General features: G+C 39.4%; 1 protein-coding gene across 11 annotated transcripts in view; it reads left to right on the top strand.

Moving 5' to 3' along the window:
- FAT3 (FAT atypical cadherin 3) overlaps nt 1-17,702 on the top strand; it is a 340,610-nt gene that overhangs the window by 247,080 nt on the left and 75,828 nt on the right. For all 11 annotated transcript variants that reach the window (XM_015635094.3, XM_015635120.3, XM_015635102.3 and 8 more), the window contains 3 exons: nt 5,676-5,951; nt 7,535-7,745; nt 11,402-15,475. In XM_015635094.3, the coding sequence (XP_015490580.1) occupies nt 5,676-5,951; nt 7,535-7,745; nt 11,402-15,475 (4,561 nt within the window). The remainder of the gene's footprint in view (nt 1-5,675; nt 5,952-7,534; nt 7,746-11,401; nt 15,476-17,702) is intronic.

The raw sequence follows: 17,702 nt of genomic DNA, 5'->3' as shown, positions 1-17,702 counted from the left end.
GCTTCCTAGCGAGGAGGCAAAAAGCACCTCTGTTTCACTTATTACAAAACCACCTGACTATTTGCCAGTAGAGTGGGCACTCAGAGGGTAATGTGCAATTCCCTCAGAAAAGTTTCTGCAGATCAATACATGTTCACTTATAATGCCTTCTTCTGGAGCCCACCAGACTGGAAGAGCAGACAGAAGTTACTTACTGCTCCTTTCTGTCTCTTCTTGCAGAAGGTTTTGGAATTTAACTTATTCTTGTGCTGGGGATTGACTTTTAACTCTGAGTTTCTGTCTCACCTTTCAGAGATCACCTTCTCTTTACAACATTTTCTTAAGAGGAGCTGATCAGTCACCCTGAGTGAGGGTGGTTCTCTTAAATGAATGGTGAAAAGCTCTTCTTAGAGGACCATGGCCAAAATGTAGATAAGACATTAGAGCCTGCCAGAAGCAGTTCTGGGCTGTGGATTCTTCTAGGGCAGAAAAAGAGACATGGGGATTCAATTCAATTTTTTGCTTTTGCTCTGTTGAACATTTCCTCCAAACTGTAACCAATCCAATCCTTGATTTTTTTTTCTGTCACATCCAGTAATGTCAGCACTGCCTTGCTTATGAAGTAAAGATTTTTCTTTCAATTTTAACATAACTCAAAGAACACAGTGAAGTATAAATAACTGGCCACTGAGGTTGGTAGGGAAACTGAATTTTTATGTTAAACATAGGATTTGGAGGAAAGAAAAACTTGTCAGGAAGTAGAAAATAAAGCTATGTGCTAACACTATTGAAAGCAGTATTGAATCAAAATGCATTTCAAAACCTGTACAGAAGTGTAACCTGAGTTTAAATAATTGAGGCACTTAATAGGTTGTACTACAACACGGTGCCTAGACCAAGCAATTAGCCAAGCAGATTCTTCTAGCTTCAAATGTCTGTAAAGCAGCTGCTGGCATTTACCCAGTTTTCACTCCAGTATGTCTGTGCCTAAACCAAAGGTATTTGTTATGGGCAACATTAAAAACAGCTTTGGAAAGACTTCCTGCATTAGGTTTTGTCCTGCTTTGATTTGATTGTATTTCTCTAGGCCTTTCACTTACCATTTTGAGTACAAAGTCTTTGCTAATGCTCTGAGTGTTACTTTGCCTAATTTGTAATCTTGGAGGCCCGTGATTCCTTTATTTGAAACTTGCTTTAACTGTGGGAAATAGGAAGTGAGCAGGGAGAAGCAGATCTTTTATCATGAAGGGCTTGTTCAGACTATAAATTAGGCTCCACACAATGGACGCAGAAGGAGGCAAGCCTGCCTTTCTGAAGCCCACAATGCACTGGAAAAGATAGGGGCTTTCAAGAAGAACCAGGCAGAGACTGGTTTGCTGCATGTTGGCTTTATGAGCGTGGAAAAGGACTTTTGGCTAATGTTTGTCAATGAAAAGTAGTTCAGTCAGAAATCTTGAACAGTCCTCAGCAAAGAGAAATCCCTACTTAGGAGCCAACAAACAGTAAACATTTCCATTCGTCACCTTTTGGAGATGTGTTGGGAAACTTTTAAAGCCTGGCTTTGATCCTACACTGTGGGTATTGTCATAGCTTAACACCCTGGGCACCTACGCAGTAATGAAGGATATTTATGCCACACGGCTCATTCTTGCCATATCTTCCATTTGGGAATAAATACATAGAAAATACTAAATTACACAGACTCTGGGAGCCTCTGAGTCACTTGAGTAGTGTAACACTTGATTTGAGGTGAAGGATGTGCTACCAGCTGGCTAAAGTGTAAGACTTCAAGGACCCTTTTCCTGACCCTTTTGAAGTCAACAGGAAATTTTTCAACAGTACCAAGATTTTATGCCTAAAGTTGGCAGATATTAAATGAATTTGAGAAACTTTGCTCATATTAACAATCTGGTGGCACTCAGTTTAGTCAATTTCATGTATGTTTGTAGGATCAGGTTTTCTATGAGCCTGGTATTCATGTGAGTGTCACATTTTCCTTTTTAAGGAACATCTTACTAGAAGTTATCCTGATGAAGCAGGAAATCTGCATAGGAAGGATGGCATTTTAAGGTGACCTAATAAAAGGGGTGTGGCTCAAAAATAAACTTAAAACACCTTCCCCAGCTTGACCACTGTCCTTCACCTGTGATTTTGGTAGTCTTGGTGCAAGGCATTATTTTCCTGAGCAAAATATGGGGATAATAGTCACTTTCTCCTGAGAAATGTTGTAAGAACCATGGGACTAATACGTATTTAAAACGGGACTAAAATTCCATTTTCTTTTACCTGATTTTGTTTCAAGTAACTCCCAAGATAGCTCAATTTTTAAGAACATTAAAGAATTCCATTTATAGGTTTAACAGAGCTCTGTATAATCAGTATTCCCATATATAACCTAACTTTCTATTGTTGCAAGGAAAATACACCCCCCTCTATTAAAGGAGAGAAATGTTAAAATTACATTTGACTCTCGGGGATTTTGAAGGACAGCTGACAAAAATTAGAAATACTCTTAACTGCTTAAATAGAAGAAATTGTGAATCAATAATGACTTCTTTATTCATTAGCATCTCTAACCCACTGCCTTCCATCTCCAGATGGAAGTGGCTGTTGAAGTGCAAAGTATGTAATAAATAATGTGTATTTCAATGTAGATCACTTGACAAATCATTAAAATACTGGCATCTCTAGGGAGGAAGATGCCTGCCACTTAAACAGGCACTTGATCAGTCCTACAGTAGATGTGAAGTGAAAGAGAGAAAAGATAAAGAAGGAAAAATAAGGGTTTTTTTGGCAATGATCAAAGCAATTTTAAGTGCATAGCTCCCTGTAAGTTTGATAATCACAGTGAATGAGGGCCTCAATTTTTTTATCTTTACCCCCTCCATGCCTCACACTCCCCAAAGATGATTATGTCCGTATATGTGTCAGGGCAACAACTTACACCTTTTTCAGTGGGAAGAAATGCTTCTCTCTGAATCCATACTGTAATTTCCACAGTCTCATGGGTTACCCTTGGTCTCTGATGCTGGTCCAGTTCCACCCTGCTCACTTTGTGAAGTCTAGTGAAGGCAAAAATCATGAAGCTGTGGCTTGGACAGTCATAGTGCCTTGGGATGGAGAAACCTTTTTACCCTTTTCTGATTTCTCAGTTTGCAGACATCCCAAAATGCATTAGATATTACAGGAAGTGAATCGCTGCTCTGGGGTGATCATATACCACACAAACAAAATAGTATGTCACTTCTGAGTAGCAGTACTTCTAAGACACATTGGTGTGTTTCTGTACATTTATTTTTTTGTCTCCCAGAACAGCTTGCTCACACCATTTTAAAAAATAAATTCACAGATACAAGCCTGTCCCCTCACATGGAAGGTTACTTGTTCAAGTTAGGCTGTACTGTACTGTTGTCAGCAGAGTCAAACACTCTTGGTGTTTTCAACCCATTTGAAAAGTTTTTACTTCTCTGTTGGACTGTCTAAAACGATACATGACAAAGTTTTTGGTCATGAATGAAAAGAAAAAATAAATTATCTGTGTTAACAGTGCAGCAGTAAAATAATCCAGTCATGTTATAGTGGTACCTGTCAAGAACTGAGAATATCAAAACTGCTCAAGAAAATACCTTAAAGTATTAAACAGTGATTATCCCCAACTCCTATTTTTTTCTCTTGTCTCTCCCTTACACTAAAAAAAGTGGTTCAGCACTGGCTCTCTGCCCCATTAGATTAGAGTTCAAGACTTTAATCTTTTCCTCAGGCTTTCTTTCATATGTTAAACTAGTTTCTTCACGTATTTTTAAGATATGTATTTGGGTGGATTTTTTTCCTCAGATCAGAAACATGCTTTGATATATTACAGCAACAATAAAACTATAAAAACCTAAGTAACTCTTCATCATTATTATAGGCCTAGTAATGTGTATTACCCCCCAATTTTATTGCTATCTGTCCAAGACTGAAGCATAACTTAATATAAGCTTCACCCTGCTTCACTCTGGCGTGCCATAATCTGGTGAAAATTAAATTGTATGGAATCCAGGTCCTATGCCATTTAACTTACAGAGCATTTTATTTCAGCTGTCTTTTGAACAGTTCCCAGGCTAGTTCATTACAACTGCTTCTTACAACTGCTCATGTTCCTTCTGGTAATGTATTCTGCAAAGCCTTCCACATATCATGGAAATCTAAAGTTTCATTCCCCTCTGAGGCCAACATCTGTTTGTGCAATATTGCAGTAAAAGTATAGCTGTATTTTCCTTGTGTTAAGAAAGTATGGGTGAACAGGGCTTGATCAAGCGAAATACTAAAATACTTGCTTAAAAAAGAGCCAAGTAACAAAGCAACAAAGAAATCATGAGAGATGGGTCAGGTCTCCTACTCTGACCAAGGAGTCCTGTGTGTGGCCTTTCCCAAGTCATTAATTGGACTTTTTCTTATTTCAAAGCCTTTGAATAAAAAGTTTGTTCTGTTTTATTTACTGTAAAATTAGATGTGTGCTTTCACAGGCGTATTCTGGGAAAGATACTTTTTTGTTTCTAGCACTGAAAAAGAGTCAACTCTTCAGATTTCAGCTTTCAGTATTACATAGTTTGTCAAGGGTTTTGCTGCCACACTGCCCCCAGCTATCTGTGGCTTACAAAGTCTGCAAAGCACATTTCCCCCAGGCAGTGACTTCTCCAATGGCAAAACCCACAAAATGTCATCAGAGCAACACATGCATAATGTAACTTGTGAAAGGCAAAGCTTGGAAAGCAGTGATTCTTATTATTTATCAGGGTCAGTTTGCGATATATTGAAATGGGTGTAATAGGCAGCAAGAGCAGCACCCTGGCCTGTTCTGTCCCTCTCCAGGTTTCCTTAAGATCAATATTGAAGTTTCAAAGACAGTTTGAGGCAAAGAGCACGGTGTTCATTCACAGTTTTAGTGTTCTGCCATTCATAAACTGCAACAGAAATGAGGAAAATAGGTGTTGGAGGGGAAAGAGAATTAGCTGGGAATAAAGACAGCCATGACTGGCAAAGGGAGAGTGTGGATGTAATAAAAAATAGAATCCTTCTGTGTCACCAGTGCCCTGAGATCGGCTGTCGTTGGTGGTAGGTATTGATGTGTGTGGGGTGTGCTTGTGTGGTAGTGAGGTTTTGTCTTCTCTGCCCACCTCAGGTGCTGTAAGAACAATCTGAGGTGTCACAGCAACTTGAAGACTCCACTGCTGTTACAATGTGATGTTGCCAGTAAGCCCCAATACAATATACTGGACAGAAAACAGGATTCAGCTGAATCTTGATTGTATAAAAGGCAGATTTAAGCAATGTGAAAAGGATTCTTTTATAGCCTTATTAATAGTGAAGGGGAAAGGAAATTGGATAGTAGTTCTAGAAGTCTCTTGTAACTGAGGCAGTTACAAGGAAGGACAAAATCTTTCCTTATGACCACTGCAGATGAAAATGTGGGCTTCTTTATCAGGCTCTGAGTAGATCTTACAGTTAGTATCATTTTGTTTCCAAAGTCAAATCCTTTCCATTTCTTCTGATCTGAAAAGTAGGCATTTAATATTAAGTAACATTTCTCAGTCCCACCATGCAGCAGCATAACATCTTCAGCCATTCAAAGCAAATTGCATTTCTTTAGGTGCTTATTCAGTAGTCTGACTAGACTTCAATAACTTTGAATTTCTTTATTTTACTAACTGTAGGTTCTCATCAAAGTGTTGGATAACAACGATAACGGCCCGGAATTCTCTCAGCCAAGTTACGATGTCACCATTTCAGAGGACATCCTCCCTGATACTGAAATTCTGCAAATTGAAGCTATAGACAGAGATGAAAAGCATAAGCTGAGCTACACCATTCACAGCAGCATCGATACAGTCAGCATGAGGAAGTTCAGAATTGATCCCAACACTGGGGTTCTCTACACAGCTGAGAGATTAGACCACGAAGCTCAAGATAAGCACATCCTTAATGTCATGGTAAGAATGCAATATTCCCTTGGGTCTGGCCACACTCATGGCTGCTTCAGGTACATATATCTGGAGTAGTCTTCACTTGAGCAAAGGGCTCAGTGCAGTGAGTAGCTACTAATTTAATCTTACCTGCCCTGCTGTGTATTTATTTCACAGTTTTTATTTCAGCTTTTTGGGAAACTTTATTGTGAATTCATTGTATGGAATGTGATATGATTCTCTATCTCAAGGGAGAGCAAGCAGGAAATTATTTAATCTCTTGGCATCTGGTCCTCTCCTTCAAGGTAATTTTCATAGTTTCTGAAGTGAGGCTGAAAGTTATTTGAGAAGTTATTCACAGGGAGATAACTGCTTTCTTGCCATGGAGAACGCTTACAGCCTTTCTGAATACAAGCTTCATTTATAGCTTACTTTTATGGACTTATTTCAGTACATAAACTGTTGATATACAAAATAGCTTTCTTTTATCGACATTTCCAAATCTTTGGGTATGCAGAAGGAAGTTAATTACCAAGTTTTGCTTGGTGTGCCTGGACTACAGAACATAAATCTGTCTGTTTTCAAGTGGAGATTGTATATCATGGACATTTTTGTTTTAATTAAAAAAAAACAAACAAAAAAAACCAAACAAAATACAACAAGCAAAAAATACCCAAACAACAAAAAACATTGTGTTAGTTTAAGCATTGTAGTCCACTACTTTCTTTAACCACTTAAGACTTCTGCAGCAGAGGCCCTCTAAGGAACTGCTCATGGTGTGTTAGGTCCAGGGGAAGCTTTGGCAGGGCACCCTAGAATGCAAAAAGCTGCTGTGAAATGCAGAAAGATCAAGCTGAGTGTGGTCTCCACTCACAGAGTAAAATGTTGCAAGTCCTTTGACAAACTGACTAAGAAATAGCTATAAACTGAGTCACAGAAACATTTGGCTAAGAGAGGTAATTCCCTGGTGCTTGGTTTTGATCTTCATCTTAATACAACAGGTCTTTTCCTCTGTTTAAGAAGAACTAAAATGTTGGGGAGATAGTGGTGGCAGGATTATCAGTGAAGCAGTGCTGAGGTATTTTGGATGGGGTTGAGACAGGTAATTTACACCTCTGTTGACAGCTACGAGCACTTCATAAAGTGATTCCTGCTCTATTTACTGTTCACATGATCATCTACGTGTATAATCATGAAGTAGTCCATTGGCAGCTACAAGCACTAGACTGACATGCCTATATGCTGTAAAGAAGGCAGTGGCAAGAAAAAGGCATGACCTTTCAGCAAGTAGTAAAAAAAAAAAAAGAATTTCTTGTGAACCTCAACCCAAATTTAAGTTACCACTTCAGAAATTCATGTCATGATGGTTAGCTGCAATGCATTTTTTCACAAGTGAAAAAAAAAGTCGCTGAGCTTCTTCCTGTTTCTCTGATTTTAGTATCTGCCATCCCATGTGTGAATGTATTTCAGACTGTTCTTTGGGACAAATGGATTTTTTTACTACCTTGTATTAAATAAAACTGAAAGTAGTATTCACACTCAGATGAGTAATATTTGTGAAGTTTTTGCTAGATGACTGTCAAATTGTGTGTTATGCACTTGTTCTATAGGTTCGAGATCAAGAATTCCCTTATAGAAGAAACCTGGCCCGAGTCATCATAAATGTGGAAGACTCCAATGACCACAGTCCCTACTTCACCAGCCCATTGTATGAAGCCTCAGTGTTTGAATCAGCAGCAGTTGGCTCAGCAGTGTTGCAGGTCACGGCTCTGGACAAAGACAAAGGAGAAAATGCAGAGCTTATCTATACTATTGAAGCAGGTTAGGACAGAGGCCAAAAATGAAGTACCATGAATTGTGCCAGACACAGAACAGTGATGTGATGGTGATCTGTCTTGACACACAATTCAGCTTCTTTGGTCTACTTTCTCCTGTACAGATGGGCAAAGGAGTTGTTTCATTGGGGTTTTTTTTAATTCTTTTTTTGACTCTACTGTACTCAAAACCTGTCAGAACAAACTCATTCTGGAATAGGTTGCCTCCGAGAGGTTATGGAGTCTCCTCTGGAGACATTCAGAACCCCACAGGATCCTGTGCAACCTGCTGTAGGTGAACCTGCCTTAGCAGGAAGGTTGGAGCAGATGCTCTCCAGTGGTCCCTTTCCAGCCCAGCCATTCTGTTATTCTGTGACTGAGTCATTTTCAACAGATGGCTACAGAGGCTGCTACCTCTGAGTCATTGGGTCAAAGCCATCACGGAAGATAGTTGCTCAAAACTGCTGCCAGTGACTTGTTTTCAGGGTTCTGTTTTCAGACTAGTGTACAGTGGATCTTCCATAAAAAAATGCCACAACAGCTGTTATGTCCTGACATCTTTGCCAGCATTCAGACCACAGGAGTACAGAGACTAAGAACAGGACTATGCTAAAACTTCTGCCAGAGCATTTTAATGGCACAAGGTCTCTTGAAACTAACTAACTAACTAACTAACTAACTAACTGACTAACTAACTGACTAACTATCTGATACCAGATAAAAATTGCTTTTGCTGTTAAACTGTGGATATTTACATTCAGCACACAGTCTGTACCAGCAAAAGCATTCTTCTACAGGTGCAACAGCACAGTAGTAAAACATTTGCATTATCACTGCCATACATGCGAGTGAATTTAAGTTTCTCTGGGTCACATGAATCAGAAGAATTATCTTTGAGATAAACCATTGACAGATATATAAGAGGGGGGTGCCTGGAAAAAGAGAGAAAGAATTAGAAATTTGTAACCTTAGCATTTTGTAATGTTTCATTTCTGCTTAAGGAGCTTGATTCATAGTATGAATCTTTCCACTGTAATACTAGCAAAACTTGAAACTTATATTTCCATAAAAAGTAGTTACAGGAACTTCAGATTTCACTCACATTAGGCAGATCACAAGCCTTTCCTGGCATTAGTGTCTCATCCTACTGCATCATTATTATCCCTGTATTATAAAGACTTGTTACTGGCTAGGATAGCTTATGTCAATTAGGAACAGGCTAAGTGACAAATAACTAATGAAACAAGAGTATCTACACTGTCTCATACTGATTTAGCTTCATATCATTCAAGCTCACACCTTAAATTAAGATGATAGAACCTGAAGTTTAGAGAAGGCCCAAGGAACATTTTTGGTATGCTCTGTGGAAGGAGATTACCTTCAGCAAACCAGAACATGAAATCTTTCGCAACTGAAAGTGTTGAACTTAGAATGAGGAAGATGTTAGCACTCCAAATATTTCCTTTATGCTCTGCATTTGGTCTGAGCAGTTATTTCTCAGTATTCTCCAGTGGCCTTTAACTTAAATTAGAGGTAATCTTACACGTGCCCAGACAGGACAGCGCTGTGCCTTATGGAACAAATTCTGAGCCCACTGGATCAGGTTTTTGGAGCAGTGTTTTTCAAGATTATTTCCAGCTTTTTCTTGACACCTTATTACTATTATGGGTTCCAAATCATCTGGAGGTGCCACCATAATGTAAAGAGCATCCTGACATCTAAGGACTGTAGTTCCCATTACACTGGTAATAGAATCCTACATGATGCAGACAGAAAAATACTGTGATTAGAAAAGATGCTTTAGCTATTAGATGATTTCTAGAGACTCTCTTTTTCATTACAGCCTGTTTATGTTTCCTCATGAGCTCTCTCTGCAATGTCAGACCTCAGACTTCCATTTACTTACACTCCAGGCCTCACACTCCTCCAGTTTCATTATCCACAGATGTCCCAATCTCAGATGCATCAAAATTCAGTATTCTGCTGCTGTAGTTTCTATGATCCATAAAATGTGCAGTTGAGGATATTGATTTTAACTGCAGAATTCAGGATTGTACACAGCCCTCTGATTCAAGGGAATTGCTCACCTTATCTTACATTGCTCTGAAGAGAGCAATTGGTAAAGAAAGTAGTTTTTGTGTAATTTCATAAGAAATTCCTAAAGGAGAAGAACCAGCTCTGGCCTTGCAGGAGACATTCAGTGGCTCAAAATTATTTGTATTAGCAAGCACTGACGAAATAACAGCAGCAGCATTTGTAGTGTCTGTAAATGTGACAGATAACCGTGATTTTTATGAGAATTTGTAGCTCTGGAAGAATCTCACCTCCTGGGTGAACAGCACAATTTTTGGTTTAGCTAGTAGAGTAAACTTTACTGATCTGAAAGGAAGAATATAAATAGAAAGCCACTATCAGTATTGAACTACACAGAGTAGTATGTAGCTTAAATTAGCCTCCAGAATTTACAACAGGTAGTGAATCATATCTTAAAAATAGTTCACATTACCTCACTTCATTTAGGATTCCATGCATTTGGCATTCCAGCTGCAACTTACACATTTACTGCTCTGTGCACAGTATCTGTAACAATTGCTATTAAAAAAAACAACCCTCTTTTGTATCACCTGAGATATATTTCTCTCCCAGCCTCGGTTGGATGCTTGACTGTAGATTGGAAACATTTCTGGATTTTAAGAATTAATTACAATAGAGGAAACATGGTATAGTGACTGAAATCACTGTAACTCAGTATATGCTTTTTGCATTTAGAATCAAATTCAGAAAAAGAGTCTGTATGCTTATATATGCCATATATATATATGTAGCAAGCACTCAGTAAAACAGAAAAATAAGGATTGCCAATTAAAGATGATTTCTAATTACAGGGTAAGAATACATACAGAAAGTTTTGAATGTGTCTTGCTGAAGAAGATATTGGCAAAATGACCAGAAAGAAATAAAGGCCCTCAAAAAGTTCTCTGATCCAAACTTACTGTTTTCACCTTTATGCAGTCAGTGATATCTGTGCTTTCATGTTGTAAGAGGCATTTCATGACATTTTCTGCTAAATCTCATTCATCTGCATTCATCCTCCTCAGAGATCATATGATAAACCTTCATGCCACAAGACACTTGAATCTCTTTTCTATGCTATTTGCTCTATTTTATTTTTTCTAAATGCCACTTTAACCTTTTTATATTCAGTTCTTTGAGTCTTGAACTACTGTAATCTCCTGTATGGTTTCTTAATATCCCATTCAATTAGGAGCCTGAGTTGTTATCCATTAGTCATGTAATTGGCTTGTTAGCCTCTGATCTCATTTCTTTGCCTTAGGTGTACATGTATTTGACTAATTTCTGTAATTTAGGGATGCTTTTTCTTACTTCAGTAGGAGTAAAGTACATGCAATTCTTGCTCAGAGGCTGAGAATCAAGGTAGAGGTAGCAACACCTGAGTTTCTGATACTTTGAATACCTATACCATCTACTGAGCTCTCTAGCAGAAAAAAAGTCTAGAAAGGCCTTTAGAATACTTCAACATTGGGGTTTTCTTGGGTTTTTTTTTAAGTAACTGCCTTTAAAAATGCAACTTGTTGCTCCTGGTTTAAGTTACCATCAAGTGAGTGTTTAATTTCTAATCTCATTCCTATATTTTTGTTTTAGGAAACACAGGAAACACATTCAAGATTGAACCAGTTTTAGGCATCATTACATTACTCAAGGAGCCAGACTTAACCACAATGGGACAGTTTGTTTTATCAGTCAAAGTGACTGATCAAGGTTCTCCAGCGCTGTCTGCAACAGCAATTGTGCGGATATCTGTGACGATGGCAGATAACTCCCACCCTAAGTTCACTCTAAAAGAATACCAAGCAGAGGTTAATGAAAATGTGGATATTGGTACTTCTGTCATTTCTCTTTCTGCAATCAGTCAGTCTACGTTAGTTTACGAGGTTAAAGATGGCAATGTTGATGGAGTCTTCACTATAAACCCGTATTCTGGAGTGATCACCAGTCAAAAGGCCCTTGATTATGAACGTGCTTCCTCCTATCAGCTCATTGTACAGGCAACAAATATGGCAGGCATGGCATCAAATGCCACTGTGAACATTCAGATTGTTGATGAAAACGATAACCCACCGGTTTTTCTCTTCTCTCAGTACTCGGGCAGCATAAGCGAAGCTGCTCCTGTGAACAGTGTGGTCCGGAGTGCGAATAATAGTCCCCTTGTGATACGTGCCACCGATGCTGACAGCAACCAGAACGCTTTGCTTGTCTACCAGATTGTTGAATCAACTGCAAAAAAGTATTTCACGGTAGATTCCAGCACAGGTGCAATCAGAACAATTGCAAACTTAGACCATGAAACGATAGCCCACTTCCATTTCCATGTTCACGTTAGAGACAGCGGGAATCCCCAGCTTACAGCAGAGAGCCCAGTTGAAGTGACCATTGAGGTAACTGATGTCAATGACAACCCACCAGTCTTCAGCCAGGCCGTATTTGAGACAGTCTTGCTCCTGCCCACGTACATTGGTGTTGAGGTTCTCAAAGTCAAAGCTTCAGACCCTGATTCAGAGATCCCTCCAGAACTAACATTTAGTATAATTGAAGGCAATATGGACCATTTTTTAATTGACTCAAGCACAGGGGTAGTCACCATTAAAAACAATAGTCTCTCCAAAGACCATTATATGCTAATAGTAAGAGTATCCGATGGGAAATTTTACAGCACTGCTATGGTGACAATAATGGTAAAAGAAGCTATGGATAGTGGACTCCATTTCACACAAAATTTTTATTCCACTTCGATCTCAGAAAACAGCACCAATATCACAAAGATCGCTGTGGTGAATGCTGTTGGCAACCGCCTCAATGAGCCTTTGAAATACAGCATATTAAACCCAGGAAACAAGTTTAAGATCAAATCCACCTCAGGAGTCATTCAGACCACTGGTATCCCCTTTGACCGAGAGGAGCAGGAGCTGTATGAGTTGGTGGTGGAAGCAAGCCGTGAGCTAGATCACCTCCGTGTCGCTCGAGTGGTGGTGAGAGTTTACATTGAGGACATAAATGACAATGCCCCGGTGTTTGTAGGGCTTCCGTACTACGCTGCTGTGCAGGTCGATGCTGAACCTGGTACCCTGATATATCGAGTGACAGCTATTGATAAAGACAAGGGTGACAATGGCGAGGTGTCATACCTGCTGAAGGAAGACTATGGGCATTTTGAAATTGATAGAGGATCTGGTAGCGTCACTTTAAAAGAAGCCTTCAATACTGATTTGTCTAATATAGAGTACTTGGTCGTCATTCTTGCCAAAGATGGTGGTAACCCATCGTTGTCTGCGTCGGTAGAGCTACCCATTACGATTGTTAACAAAGCAATGCCTGTGTTTGACAAGCCCTTCTATACAGCTTCCGTGAATGAAGATGTAGAAATGCACATGCCAATTTTAAGCATAAATGCAACCAGTCCAGAAGGCCAGGGTATCATTTATATCATTGTTGATGGAGATCCCTACAACCAGTTTAATATTGACTTTGATACTGGAGTTCTGAGTGTCATCAGCCCACTGGACTATGAAATAAATTCTCTTTTCAAGCTGATGGTGCGAGCCAGCGATGCTCTCACTGGAGCTCGCGCTGAGGTAACTGTGGACTTGATTGTTAATGATGTTAATGATAATCCTCCAGTTTTTGATCAGTCAGCTTATAATGCCACTCTGTCCGAAGCTTCTTTGATTGGAACTCCTGTACTGCAGGTTGTTGCTACTGATGCTGACTCTGACAATAACAAGATTGTACAATATCAGATAGTCCAGGACACCTTTAACAGCACTGACTATTTCCATATAGACAGCAGCAGTGGCCTAATTTTGACAGCCCGGATGCTGGATCATGAACTCATACAGCAGTGCAGCTTGAAAGTCAGAGCAACCGATAATGGGTTCCCACCTCTGAGCAGTGAGGTTCTCGTTAGTATCTCAATAACAGATATGAATGACAACCCTCCAGTTTTCAACCAGTTAATATATGAATCATATGTGAGCGAACTGGCACCTCGGGGTCATTTTGTGACTTGTGTCCAAGCTTCTGATGCCGACAGCTCTGATTTTGACAGGCTGGAGTACAGCATCCTATCAGGAAATGATCGGACCAGTTTCATTATGGACAGCAAGAGTGGTGTTATCACCCTTTCCAACCATCGCAAGCAGAGGATGGAGCCCATGTACAGCCTAAACGTCTCTGTGTCAGACGGGCTGTTCACCAGCACAGCCCAGGTGCACATACAGATCCTTGGGGCCAACCTCTACAGCCCTGTGTTTTCACAGAGCATTTATGTTGCAGAGGTTAGAGAAAACGCTGCTCCTGGAACGAAGGTAATCCACGTGAAGGCAACCGACGGGGATTCCGGTGTATATGGCCAGATCAGCTACTCCATAATAAATGACTTCGCCAAGGACCGATTCTTGATTGATGCAAATGGGCAGATTCTGACAACTGAGAGGTTAGACCGTGAGAACCCGCTGGAACGTGATATCGATATATTCTTGAGAGCCCTTGATGGAGGTGGCAGGACTACATTTTGCACTGTGAGAGTGATAGTAGTGGATGAGAATGACAATGCTCCCAAATTTATGACAGTCGAATACAGAGCAAGTGTCAAAGCAGATGTTGGGAAGGGTTACTTGGTGACCCAAGTGCAAGCAGTAGATCTAGATGATGGAACCAATGCCAGAATTACCTATTCTCTGTATAGCGAAGCCTCGGTTTCAATAGCTCATCTGCTTGAAATAGATCCAGATAATGGATGGATGGTCACCAAGGGTAGCTTTAACCACCTGAAAAGCACTGTTCTGTCATTCTTTGTCAAAGCAGTTGATGGTGGCATTCCTGTAAAACATTCCCTCATTCCTGTCTACATCCATGTTTTACCGCCAGAAACCATTTTGCCTTCTTTTTCTCAACCCCAGTATTCTTTCACCGTGGCAGAAGACACACTCATAGGCAGTACTATTGACATTCTGCATGTTTTGCCCAATCAAGGTGCTTTGTATAGTACAGTTAATGGTGAGCTACCTGAAAACAACAAAGATGGGGTTTTCATCATAGAGAAAGACACAGGGCTCATAAAATTGGATAAGAGACTTGACCACGAAATAAATCCCGCCTTCCACTTCAAAGTTGCAGCCACAATTCAGTTAGACAAAGTAGACATTGTGCTGACTGTGGATGTGGAGGTGAAGGTGTTGGATGTAAATGACAACAAGCCTGTGTTTGAAACAGCTAACTATGATGCTATAATAATGGAAGGGATGCCCATAGGAACAAAACTTATGCAAGTCAAAGCGGTTGATGCAGACTCAAGTGCGAATGGGCAGGTCATGTACACACTTGCAGTGGAATCGGAGCTGCAGAAGATCACAGAAGCATTCACCATTGATAGCAACAGTGGCTGGATCAGTACACTGAAGGATCTGGACCACGAAAAGGATTCTGCTTTCACCTTTGCTGTTGTGGCCTCAGATCTGGGGGAAGCTTTGTCCTTGTCCTCAACCACCTTGGTCTCAGTCACTGTGACAGATATAAACGATAATGCACCCGTCTTTGAGCACGAGGTGTACAGAGGGTCAGTGAAGGAGAGTGACCCTCCAGGGGAAGTTGTGGCTGTTCTTAGCACCTGGGATGAAGACACATCTGATGTCAATCGGCAGGTTAGCTACCATATTACAGGTGAGAAACAGCTTGCATGCTTTCTTCCCATTACCAGCTTAGTGAAGAACTGTGCATGTGTCCAGTTTTAGGTGAATATTTAGCAGGGTTTCAGCTAAATTTTCACTGTGAATGAGCCAGTTACATTCCTTTTTATTTTTTTTTTGACAGAATTTGCAGAAAAGCTGTAAAGAGGTGATGTGTGTGTGTGTCTGTCTTTATGTCTGTGTTACTCTCAATTTTCCATTTTGCACTGATTTGCTTCAGTGCAATGTAGTGTAGCCATCAACCCATCATAATTGATATGTCAGCTTGAAAACCATCATGACTTAATGTTTCAAACAAGGGAAAAGGAAAATTTTCTTCTTACAGAGAAAATCCTTTTACTTCCAAGCATTTAAATTTTTTTTAAAAATAACATTTTTCTTTTTGAGTTAGGAAAGTAGATGCCAGAGCCGTTTTGAAATACCACTATTTGGAATGGGGTGGAGGTGGGGGCACAAATGAATTTTATATTATGGAGTGAGGGGATGCCATTTCTTATTAGCACAGATTTCTGGCCAGGGAAATAGTAATATACTTAGAACCACTGGTTAGCTGCCATGCATTGTTATATACAGCATAATAACATGATTACATTACTGATACATTTTTCAAAACATGATAATGCTGTTCTTTCCTATTGTGTAATATTTATTATCATTCTTTTTTCCTAGATTCAGCCTGGCTTTGTGTCAGTACGTTATGAGTGATGGGTGCTGCAGTTATTTTTCTCATTCCATCTTGCATTGTCCAATAGATTTTGTTAAGGAACAAATTTTTCACTCCCCCCCAGCCTTAGCAATTCAAGAGCTAGTATTAACTACCTAGTAATAACCAAATTATTGGAAAAAATTCACATTTTCCTCACTAGATGGGATTCAGCATATATAAGACTGCATGTAGGAAGCAGGCTGTGGGCGAAAATTACTTAACTAATGGGAAAACAGTTTTTGTATTTTGCTCTGGAGGGTAAGGCTCCTACCCCTTTGTTAGCTATCAAAATGGGGGTGGCTGTGGGATGGTGTGTAGGGAGAGATGTGACACTCCAGTTAGCCACAGACTGCCTGTCTTACACGTCACAAGTAGCATCCTTTTCAAAGCAACCAGAAATTTGTTGATTAATTGTAACTTGAAATTTTGGATTCACTTTAAAGGTTTGTAAGGACTATGTGTTTATAAACATGTGTAATGTGTTGTAGGATATTAGAAATAGGGGCAAAAGTAGTCCTGTGTGTAAATGTCAGGATTTAGAGGCTCTGGGTAAGGTGCATTAGCTTCCACTTCCCACATCTGTAAATCAGTAATGCCTCATACTAGAGATTTTGGGATATTTGAAGTAGCAGTGTAGAAAGGACTAAGAGAAATGAAAACCCTTAGGTTTGTAACAAAGATATGTTAGTGTGCTGTGATCTTTGGCTTTGTTGTGAAGTCTGGCAGTCATCTCTTACAATGAATTATGTCTTTAGTTACATAGTGTTTTTTCTTCACATACCTGTGCTGTTAATTTAGTAAAAACTGGACTTTTGAATAATAACTGTCAGTTTTGACTCATAAATTACAGATCATTCTGTACCTTAGTTTCTGTCACAGTTCAAAATATGACAGATATTTTGCTGCTCTGTTAGCTTCTGAAAACATTAGATTTCAAAGCCCAAAACTTTCTTAATGTACAGTTACTAAAGCACATGGGCTCAGAAATTCCACTTTCTTTGAATATATCGTTTGAGCTTGGGAAATGCGCAAGGAGAAATTAGGTTCTTTTGATTAAAATGTCAAAACATGTTAAAATACAATTTCACTCACAAAATAATCTATTCACACTTTACCTCAAGTTGATCTCAGGAAGTGGGCTTGAGTATTTCATGGAATCAAATTAGCTAGATGATTATTCAAAAGTTGTGGCTTTCTTGGAGGCATTTTGATTCATAGAAATTTCTGTGAATACAGCAAACTCTGAGTAAAAACAGTGCATTAATAAAAAGGAAGAAGAAAAAAATTATGGGACTGTCATGTGGATCCACCAAAAACAGCTTTGTGAAAATGCATCTGCAGTAAAGTAGCACATAGAAGATAGATAGAGACAGATAGACAGACAAACAGAAAAAGACAGACAGAGAAAGAAAGAAAGAAAGAAAGAAAGAAAGAAAGAAAGAAAGAAAGAAAGAAAGAAAGAAAGAAAGAAAGAAAGAAAGAAAGAAAGAAAGAA

The sequence above is a fragment of the Parus major genome, chromosome 1 (genome assembly GCF_001522545.3).
Source record: "Parus major isolate Abel chromosome 1, Parus_major1.1, whole genome shotgun sequence".
NCBI lineage: Eukaryota > Metazoa > Chordata > Aves > Passeriformes > Paridae > Parus > Parus major.
Note: the sequence above shows the minus strand (reverse complement) of the source record. Positions and strands in the feature narration are given on the sequence as shown.